At 63.4% G+C, this 9736-nt stretch overlaps 1 protein-coding gene across 10 annotated transcripts in view; it reads left to right on the top strand.

The window, feature by feature from the left end:
• CEMIP (cell migration inducing hyaluronidase 1) overlaps window positions 1-8686 on the top strand; it is a 136146-nt gene extending 127460 nt beyond the window's left edge. For 9 of the 10 annotated variants that reach the window (XM_032391880.1, XM_032391883.1, XM_032391874.1 and 6 more), the window contains 5 exons: window positions 95-299; window positions 466-552; window positions 1179-1336; window positions 4171-4271; window positions 5865-8686. In XM_032391880.1, coding sequence (XP_032247771.1) covers window positions 95-299; window positions 466-552; window positions 1179-1336; window positions 4171-4271; window positions 5865-5992 — 679 coding nt within the window. In that variant the 3' untranslated portion in view covers window positions 5993-8686. The remainder of the gene's footprint in view (window positions 1-94; window positions 300-465; window positions 553-1178; window positions 1337-4170; window positions 4272-5864) is intronic. The other variant, XM_032391881.1, reaches the window with a different exon arrangement.
• The last annotated feature ends 1050 nt before the right edge of the window (window positions 8687-9736 follow it).

A 9736-nucleotide genomic window follows, 5' to 3' on the forward strand; every position in this document is an offset into this window, starting at 1 on the left:
GGGGGGGGGGGGGGAGGGGGGGGGGGGGGAGGGGGGGGAGGAGGGGGAGGAGGGCTCCCACACCAGAGCCAACCGCCGCGCTCCCCACGTGCAGGCTGCTCTTCCTGAAGCTGCAAGCGCACAACGAGAGAGAGCGGTTTGCCTTCTGCTCCGTGCGAGGCTGCGAGCGAATCAAGATCAAGGCTCTGATCCCCAGGAACGCGGGCGTCAGCGACTGCTCGGCCAGCGCCTACCCCAGGTTCGCCGAGAGGGCTGTCGTGGACGTGCCCATGCCCAGGAAGCTCCCTGGCTCCCCGCTGGTGAGTGGCAGGGGCGGCCTTTACCCGGACCCGGGCCCAGACCCAGGGAGGGCCCTTCCCGGACATCCGCCTGGCCCCCGGCCGATGCGGTGACTTCCGTCCTGGGGGATGCGGGGGACAGCTCCCCAGACCCAACAACCGCGCCAGGCTGTGTCTGTTTTCCCAGAAGACAAAGGACCGCTTCTTGGAGGTGAAGATGGAAAGTTCCGGGCGGCGCTTCCTCCACCTCATGAGCGACTTCGCGTACATTGAAGTGAGTGGCTCTGGCCCTGCAGGGGGCTGAGGGACTGGCTGGCCGAGGGGTGGGGCTCTTGTCACAAGCCCTCCTCCTCCGGGAAGTGGATCCCCCGGTCATCCTGGAGGACAGAGGTCCAACATGGGGGTGGGGGGGAGGTTGGCAGGGTCGGGTCCTTCTCCAGGCTCCCAGGGAGCGCCTGCCCGGGGCCTCTGCTGGCCTCTGGTGGCTGCACGCTGTCCCCGGCTCGAGGACACGCCCCTGCATCGTCTGCCTCGTCTCCACGGCCTTCTCCCTGAGTGTGGGAGCCCCGCACCCCCTGCCTTCCTCCCACAAGGACACATGTCGCTGGGCTTAGGGCCCATCCTAAATCCACAGGGATCTCACCTCCAGATCCTTAATGTACCGACATCTGCAAAAACCCCTGGTCCACATAAGCTGACTTCCCAGTCTCCGAGTGATGGGCCCGTCATTTGGGGCCCTGCAGAGGGCTACAGAGAATGGATGGAGGAGGGTTTTAAGTTTGGAACAGCTTCGCAGGCAGGCTGCCCTCAGGGTCCACATCGGAGCCACAGAGCAGCAGAACCCAGGGCTTTGCCGCCCTCGGGCCCCCACGTCACAACCGTGTTGCTTTGGGCCTGCAGGTGGATGGGATGAAGCACGCCAGCGCAGAGGACGGCCTCCAGGTGGTGGTGATCGATGGCAGCCGGGGCCACGTGCTGAGCGAGGCGAGCTTCCGGAACGCCATTCTGCAGGGCATCCCGTGGCAGCTGTCTGAGCACGTCGCGGCCATCCCCGACAAGTGAGTGTGCGCGCGGCAGACCCCGGGCCAGGCCCCCTCCCCGGCCAGTCGGGTCTGCGGGAGCTCGGGGAGTCTCCGCAGCGAAGGGCCCGCCCGGAGACTCGTGCCGGAGCCCAGGCCGTGCTGAATGCAGGTCAGGCCGAGGCGGCTGGGCTGCCCGCTTACAAGTGGGAGGCCTGGCCTGGCCCTCTTCCCGGACCACGACACACTCCCAGCATGATCTCATCCCTCCCACACTTCCAGTTCGATCCAAATGCTGGTGGCTTTTGAGTGCCTCCAGCCCAGACCTCTCCTCGGCCCCGGACATTCCTGTCCGACTGCTCCTTGGGCAAGGCCATCTGGACGTCTCCTCTAGGACTGACTCTCGCCATCTGTTGTCTTCTAACCTCCAGACCAGCCCCTCCTCCTGCTCGCTCTGTTTTGGTTCATCAGCACCATCCCTGTAGACAACTGCACCGGAGTCTGGGCGTCCTGCTCGACTCCCCCTTCGTTTCTCCTCTGTCCCCGTGTCCCCATCAGCCCACTTGCCTGAGCGCCCTCCTGCTGGTGCTCTCGGTGGCTGCCCCGCAGGCCCCTCTGGCACCAGCACCCCGGCTCAGCCTCCTACCGGGCCGGCCCGTCCGCCTCCCCCGTCAGGCCCGGCCTCCCTGCGGCCTGCTGGCTTGAATTCTGCGCCCTCTGCTAGAAACCCCGGGACGCCCCAGCACGCTCCCAGGCTAACACACGCACGTCTCTGGGGAGGTCTCTTGCAGCGCAGCTAGACGGTTCTGCTTCTCCTGAAGCACTAGTCTTGGTCGGACCGGGGACACGGCTGCTCCCGGATCCAGGGCACGGGTGCACTTCTGAGTGCGGGGCCCACGTCTAGCTCAGAGGTGTGTTTCTGGCTAACTGGGTGGAGCATCCGCTCAAGAGCCAGGAGCTGGCGCGGCAGGAAGCCTGAGTAACGTGCTCAGTGCGGCACCTGCCACGCAGGACGTGCTTAGGAAGTATTTGTCGGTGGGAACAAACGTACTTCACTGACTCTGAGTGTGTGATGGGCGCGTCACATCAGAGAACGGGGGCTCTGCTTACACTCAGTCTCTGCGTCGCCCCCCACTAGAAGCTTCTTCAGCATTGCACATTCGTGCAGAAAGATCAGATTTACTGATTTGGGGAAAACACATTTTTCATCATGAGATCCGTAGTTTTCATGCCTTTTTTGGCCAGAGGATTTCTTCTTGAAACGAAACAGGATGCAGAAGTCTGGAACAAGAAGGGAAAATGCAGAGCCGCTCCGTTTAGGGGAGGGGCAGAGGCATGGGACCACCCCCCCGGCCCCCCGCCCAGGGCTCCTCTGGGCCAGGGCAGTAGCCCCGTGCGCCTTGCGGGACGAGCCCTCACTGAGAACCTGCTGTGAGCCAGCCCTGGGGTGGCACTGGGTGCCCTACCAGCAATTGGGTACCAGCAGCCCCCTCTCTGACCTCCTGCAAAGGAGCAAGGAATGGGGCAAGGCAGGTCCTACCCACTGTCACCCAGGCCTGCCCTGTACCTTCCATCCTGTCCCTGGGCCGCCACCGGCCTCGGGGAAAGAAGGAGGCAGCTGCTCACCCCGAGAACATTGAGAATGGCTTTTAGGAGTGGCCTCCGCAGTGCTACCCCTGGCAATCTCCCCGCTGACAGGTGCAGGGGCTCACAGGCCGGGATGGCCCCACACCAGGCGGACAGGGACACCTACAGTGTGCAGGAACCCTGTCTCCGTGTCCGGTTCCTGTGAGCTAACCTAGGGCCCTGTCTGGAGGGCACGACCTTTGTTTGGGGTCACCCCAGCAGGAAGGGACTCCCGCCTTTGCTCTGAGCTGGAACAGTGGCGAAACCGCCTCCTGGGCACCCAGCCCGAATCCAGGGGTGAGGATGTGTTTGCAACGCTCCCTCTCCCTAACAGGTTTTACGCCCCAACCCCTCAGGCCTCCTCCCAGTCCCCCCGAGAGCCACACGCAGCCCCGGCTCCCTTCCCATCTGTCCTGAGGGCTAACAAGCCCTTGTATCTGAGGAGTGTTCCTTCTGCTCCCAGTGGGACACAAATGGGGGTGACAGTGGGTTCCAGAACTCTGTACAGTCATGTCTGGACTGTGGTCTGTGGTTATGGGATTCCTTTGAGATGTGAACTGGAAGCCCCACTGGGCTTCTGTTCCTGGGGGAGGTGCTCACTTCCTCCTCCTGTCTGGCCCGGCAGGCTCAGTCTGCCGCCAGGAGCCTGTGTTCCCAGCACTTTGGCCTGAACACAACCAAGGCAGGGGAGCCTTGCTCCAGAGCTGGGCTTTTGCAGGTTGGGAGCGCCAGGCTGGGAGCACCCCTAGCTCCGGGCCTCTGCCCCCCCCCCGAGCACGGCTCCCCTCGGACAGGCCCTCACACTCTTACTCTTCTCCCCATTCTCCCCATTTGCAAACCGAGCCATAGCACTCTTGCCTGAGCAGAGGGAAGGGACATGAAGGCGGAGGTTAACCCTCCCCTGAGCGTGTAGTAACCCCAGGCTGTGGCTTTCTCTCTAGTCCTAAGCAGTAAGTGCAAGCCGACGTCCCTCCTCCACGTGCCGCCCCGGGAGAGGTGTGCTCCGCGCACCTACTCTGTCCTCACTGGGGCCAGACATGCGCGGGCAGCGGGCCGGGGGAGAGCAGGCTCGGGGCTGTGTGGGAGGGCTGCTCGGGGTGTCGGTCAGCACACGGCACGCGGGACAGGCTGCCCTTGCCCAAATCCCCGGTCGGACCTCTGGGCGCTGCTGACTGCCCCCCCCGACCGCCGCCACCGCCCGGGAGGAGCCCTCCCTCCGGCCCCTAACGTCCCCTTCTCTCGCGCAGCTCCATAGTGCTCATGGTGTCCAAGGGAAGATACACCGCCAGGGGCCCCTGGACCAGAGTGCTGGAAAATCTCGGGGCAGACAAGAGCCTCAAGTTGAAAGGTAAGTGGTCTAGAGGGGGTGTCTACCGACTGGGCCCAGACGCCTGGGGCACGGTGGCTGCTACCCCCGTGCTTCCCACCAAACCTCCGGATCCTCAACACAAGTGGTGGCCTTCTGGAATGCATGGGCGAGGTGCCGCCTATCTCCATGCCACACGGCAGCTCCCTCTCGAGGCGCGGCCAGACACGGCAAGGGACTCGCTAGAGCGGTTCACCCGTCTGCTCGGCAAGTGCCCCCTGCTTTTGAACAAAAGTATCCGCAGAAAAGTGGCTCGACCGGACCGTCGTCCCAGGTCCTGCTGCTCAGCCAGGCAGGGCCCACATCCTCCTCCGTGCCCAGGCGGTCGCCCAGCATCTGCACGGCGCACTACAGTCCGCGAAGCTCTTGTCCCTCCCTGCCTGGGAGAAAATGGAAGCCCGAAGAATCTAGGGGGCTTGTTCAAGGTCACCCTGCACTTCGGAGACAAAGCCCAGCGCAGACCCCGCAGGGAGGAAGCCAGCCCGCCCAGAAATGCCACCTGACACTCATCACCGTCACCGCAGGCTGGGGGGTGGTCCCTGGGGAGTCTGGAGGCAGGCAGAGCGAGTCTGTGAACACTCATGTCCACCGTGGTCCACGTGTGGTGTGCAGCCCCGCCCCCTGCTGAGCACCTTATAATTCATGAAGAACCGGGGCATTCGGTGCCCTTATTCCCATTTCAGATGGAATTAGACACTTCAGTAACTTGCCCAAGATTCGAATTCGGATCCGAATGTTTCTAGTCCAGACCAGTCAGGGCCGTTGGCTGCCATGCCGTCCTGACCACGAGAAACATCTAACGCTGGTCGCCCACCACAGGGGATGTTAACTCCAGGCAGCTCCTGGAGAAAAATCAGGAACCATGAATGAAGGCCCTTCAAAGGAGCCGAAAGAGAACCCCAGGGAAAGAGAGGTCTCTTCTCCAGCTCAGTCCTGGAATCATTTTGGGGCCTTTGTCTTTTTAATTAAGACCCTGTTGCCAAAAGCTGACATGCCTGAGGTGACCTCAGTCGAGTGGTGCTTTCCCAGTGGTGAGAAGTGTGTGCCGTGCGCCGGGCTGGCCGTTCCCCAGTGTGGACGTGCAGCCCCACGCCCCTCAGACGGTTAAGCTCTGAGTGCAAGAGGGAGACCGCCGTGCGGGGCCGAGGCCTTGACGTCTGGTCGGGCTGCTCCGTCCCCTCTGTGCCTGGACAAAGTCCTTCTAAGGCCACAGCATGTGGGAGCGGGGGAGAGATCTTGTAGAGGCACCCATCCTTTGTGGACAGATGGGGACGCTGGGCTTCTGACGGGCAGGGGGCTCAGCTCGAAGGTGGCGGGCGCTCCCGGGAGGTGTCCTGTGTAAAGCAGAGCCACCACCCCAGGCGGCTGGCCCCGAGGCTCAGGTGACACCCCGCGTGCCCCCTGCAAACGACACCAGGTACCATGAGCAGCCGGACACAGCTGTCCCGTGGGGCACCGAGGAGGAGAGGGCTCCCTGGTAGGGGCAGGGGGATGGCGACAGGGAGCCCTGTGAGGTGATGGGGTGTGGACATTCTCTCGGGGCTTCTGTTCACGGCACCCATCCCTACTTTCCAGAGAAGATGGCATTCGTTGGCTTCAAAGGGAGCTTCCGGCCCACCTGGGTGACTCTGGACACGGACGACCACAAGGCCAAGATCTTCCAAGTGGTGCCGATCCCCGTGGTGAGGAAGAAGCAGCTGTGAGGAGGCCTGCTCGCGGTGCCGCCCCCCATGCGCGGTGACGGCGGCCCCCGGCGGCGGCCCCTGGCACAGTGGCGTCAGCCCTGATGGGCCGAGGGGAGGCTGTCAGAGATGCCCGGTGCTGCCCACCCCCCTGCAGCCCCCACTCAGTGTCTCCCTGCAGCCCCGGGGGGCGGAGCTGCCCACGCCGGAGACCTTCTCTTCCCTGCAGCTTCCTGGGTGCTTCTCTCCTGTCTGTGCCTCTGCAGGGGGAGGGGGGCTGCGTACTAGAAGCCCGGGCGGTGCTGGCAACCGGGTCTGCTTCGGCGGGAGCCCCGATCCAGCCATTCGCAGATCCCCGTGCTCTCCAGCACGCGCGGTAGGGGGTGGAGACAGGGAAGAAGAGACTGGTCTTCGGTCTTGGGGAAGTCTCTGTTCCTGTAAGCAAGCACCAACCTTTGTGGGGTTAGGAGCCGGCGGGTAGACAGCACTCGCCAAGGCGGGACTGGCTCCCCTCGGGGAATGGCCGAGCCCTGCCTCTGGAGGGGTTCAACCTTTCCGGAGACTTCAGGTCCTGGGATGGGGGGAGGACTAGGTGACTTCTAGAAGCCCTTTGCGTTGTGAGATTCCAGAAGTCTGTGGCTTTTCCTACCGCACATAGAACCCAGCTGTAGATGAGGAGATTCTTTCGGGCCAGCGCCTGTGACGCGGGGTGCCTGGGGCATGCAGGGTGGGGGTGGTGAGAAGCCAGGCCTGGAGTCAGGGGCTTGCAGGCTGGGGGCCCAGGCGGTCAGGTATGCACGCCCTCCGATACCAGGTAGAGAATGTGAAGGGGGGACGATGAGGACCCACACAGGCGCCCTGCAGGGAAGGATCCCGCAAGCTTGGGTGGGTCAGGAAGCTTCCTGCAGGAGGACGAAGGGGGCCCACAGGAGGGAAGGGCAGGGCACCTTGGTGAGCAGAGGGTTCGGAGGTGCAGCCCTTCCCACCTGCATCTGCCAAAGCTGGTGACTGCAGGTCACCCTCTGCCTGTTGCTTGCTGGCCCACTCACCACGGCCAAGCATGCAAGGGGGGGCTAGGGGGCCTTATATCGCCCCCCGCGGGGAGCACTTTGGTCCCCAGCCAGCCCCCCTCTGACCCCGGACGGGGGTGGAGCTAGGTTGAGAGAAGTGAGCTCCTATTTGGGGCCTCATGTGCTCTTAAATGGGCTCACCCCTCAATGAGCCCGGGGTTTCGGGGTTGGAAAGGACCTTAATGATGACCTAGTCCCAAACCCTCATTTTTTGGATGGGGCACGTGAGACCCTGACATGGGGAAGAACCACACAGCCAGGCCGGGGGCCGGGCCAGGAGCCCCACGCCCAGCACCTGCTGCCACACCGCATTGCCTCAGCTACTGGCCCCAGAGTGTCCCGCACTCCCGAGGGCGCACCCCAAATGGGGCCAAGCCCCCTGGAAGGAAAACACTGATCAGAATAGAGAGAACTAGCTGATGGCGGGTTCCCTCCTGGCCTTCTGTGCACACAGGGCTGCCCTCCCGCGGGCTGGCGGCGGCCCTACAGCCTCCACGCTGCTCCAAGCACCGGCCGTCCCTCGAGAGGGCTCGCGGCAGCCACGACCCTCCCACTGGTGCCCCCTGGTCTGCAGGGGGGGGCCGGGGGACTGTGTCGGGGCACACTGCCATGCTTCTGGTGAGCCGGCGTGGCTGCTCCGGGGGGCCTGCCGAGCTGCGGGGCCCACCGCAGGCCCTTCAGCTACTGCTCACCACCCCACAGAGAGCTCCGGGAAGGAGGGACGCTCCCGCTCTCTGCTGAGGTCCCCGGGTCACGGGGGGCTCCACGGGGAGCTGCGTTTTCCCCTTTCCTGCACCAACCACACACCCTTTCTTCAGAGAGGGCCTTCTTGGCTCCCTGTGCCCGGCTGCACGCATGACACGCGGGCAGGAGGCCCCCTCCCCAGGCTGAGCCAACACCCCAGTTCTCCCAGCGGCTCGGAGGTGGCGGAGGGACGTGGCAGCTGCCCAGGCCCTACTCCCGGGCAGGCCCCTTGCGGGCAGCTGCACGGCCCTGCAGAGGGGAGCCGAGATGACCTCACGTTCGCGGCTACAGTTCTGCGGGGTTTCCAGACTCTGTCACCACGACGGGTCTCACACTGTGAACCACTTAGGATGTGATCACTTCGGGCGGCCAGGAACGCGGACTGTCCTTGGTTCGGTTACTTTCCAAAATGACGTATTTGAGAATCCTCAGAGTTGTATGTATTAGACATACGTAGGATCTGCGCACTTTCTCTCTGCCACCGTGACCGCAGCTGGTGGCCGGGCACGTTCTTGGTGGCACGGATTGTCTTGTGGCTTGGAAAACTGTCCCTACGGTTCTTTCTGTCTGTCAGCCTTCGCATGAGTTGGGCCTTTAGGGTAAAGGACACTCCTCTGAAATGCTTGTCTCCTTCCTGTTGCCGAAATAGCGGGTCCTTTTTCGGGAATTCGATGTATAGTGTGATTTGTATGTAAACGTTTCCTGTAGGTGCCACCACGAACAAAGATGTATTTTCTATTTATTTATTATATATGCACTTGGAGAAGTCATTGTCAGAGAAACGAAGAATTGTCTTAAATGTCGTGTGTGGTGGGTGAGCTCAGAGCCTGTGGGCGGCAGAGGACCTTGGCTCTGGTGTGGAAGATCTTGCTGTACCATAGTAAACATACAAATGATCTCATTCTCCTGCCTGCTTGTTTTGTTTTCCATGAACGCGGCCCTCATTTTATGCCAGATACCTAAGGAAAATAAGATTGATGAAATTAGCCTAAGCGCCTCTCTCATTTCCCAGAATAGTTAGGGCCAACGTCCTATCCGTGCCCCGCCCCGAGGGGGCGCCCACAGGAGCTGGTGCGGCAGGTCCCGCGAGAGAGGCTGTCGTGCGTTCTTGTGACCGGCCAGGCCCAGCACGTGCCCTGTCCTCCTCGCTCCCCAGCCGTCCGGAAGCTGTCAGGGCAGCTCTGCCCCTGGGGGAAGCCAGGAGGGGCCGACAGGGTCTTGGCTCGAAGCAGGACTGTCTCTTCCTCCTGGACGCCAAACACAGCATCCGAGGACAGCGTGCAGGGGGAGAAGTGGTCCGAGCCCAGCTGCCAGACAGGACGGGGCAGAGCCAGCCTAGCGCGGGCCCCGCGGCCGCACCGGGAGGGGCTCGCAGGATCTGGGGAGGAGAAGGTGAGAAGCGGAGCCTGGACCGGGGTGGCCAGGGAGTGTTGTGAGCTGCGCCGCCCCACAGGCAGCCACTAGCCACACGTGGAACTTCACCTGCAGGCGGAGGTCACACTCGCACGTTCCTTGAGCAAATGTGCGCAGCCCCTGCTCCAAGCCGGGTGCTGCACAGAGGGGGCATGAAAGAGCCCGGGGCTGGCAGGGGTCAGTGAGTGGCCACGGGTCAGCGACCGACGAGGGACGGGGACACAGCCCAGGCGGACAGAAAGCTGGCAGAGGTGGTGGACACGGGTCGGGGAGCCGCATGAGGGGGAGGCCGACGGGCCGGTTTCAGAGCCCCCCGGGTTTGATGGTGGGGGGCGGTCCCTAGTGACTTGGCGGCCAGCAGTATCCCTGCTCGAACGCGCACAAGCCCGGTGACACGGGAACGACCCCTGGGGAGGGGGGGGACCAGGCGGGGCCCCAGGAGACCACAGCCGCCGGCCAACCCAAGAGCCAGCGTGCAGAGAGGTGGGGGCTCTGGGGGCTGTCCGGCCTTCGCTCCTCCACCCACGCCTACAGGGGA

The sequence above is a fragment of the Phoca vitulina genome, unplaced genomic scaffold (assembly GCF_004348235.1).
Source record: "Phoca vitulina isolate PV1807 unplaced genomic scaffold, GSC_HSeal_1.0 scaffold65, whole genome shotgun sequence".
Classification (NCBI taxonomy): domain Eukaryota; kingdom Metazoa; phylum Chordata; class Mammalia; order Carnivora; family Phocidae; genus Phoca; species Phoca vitulina.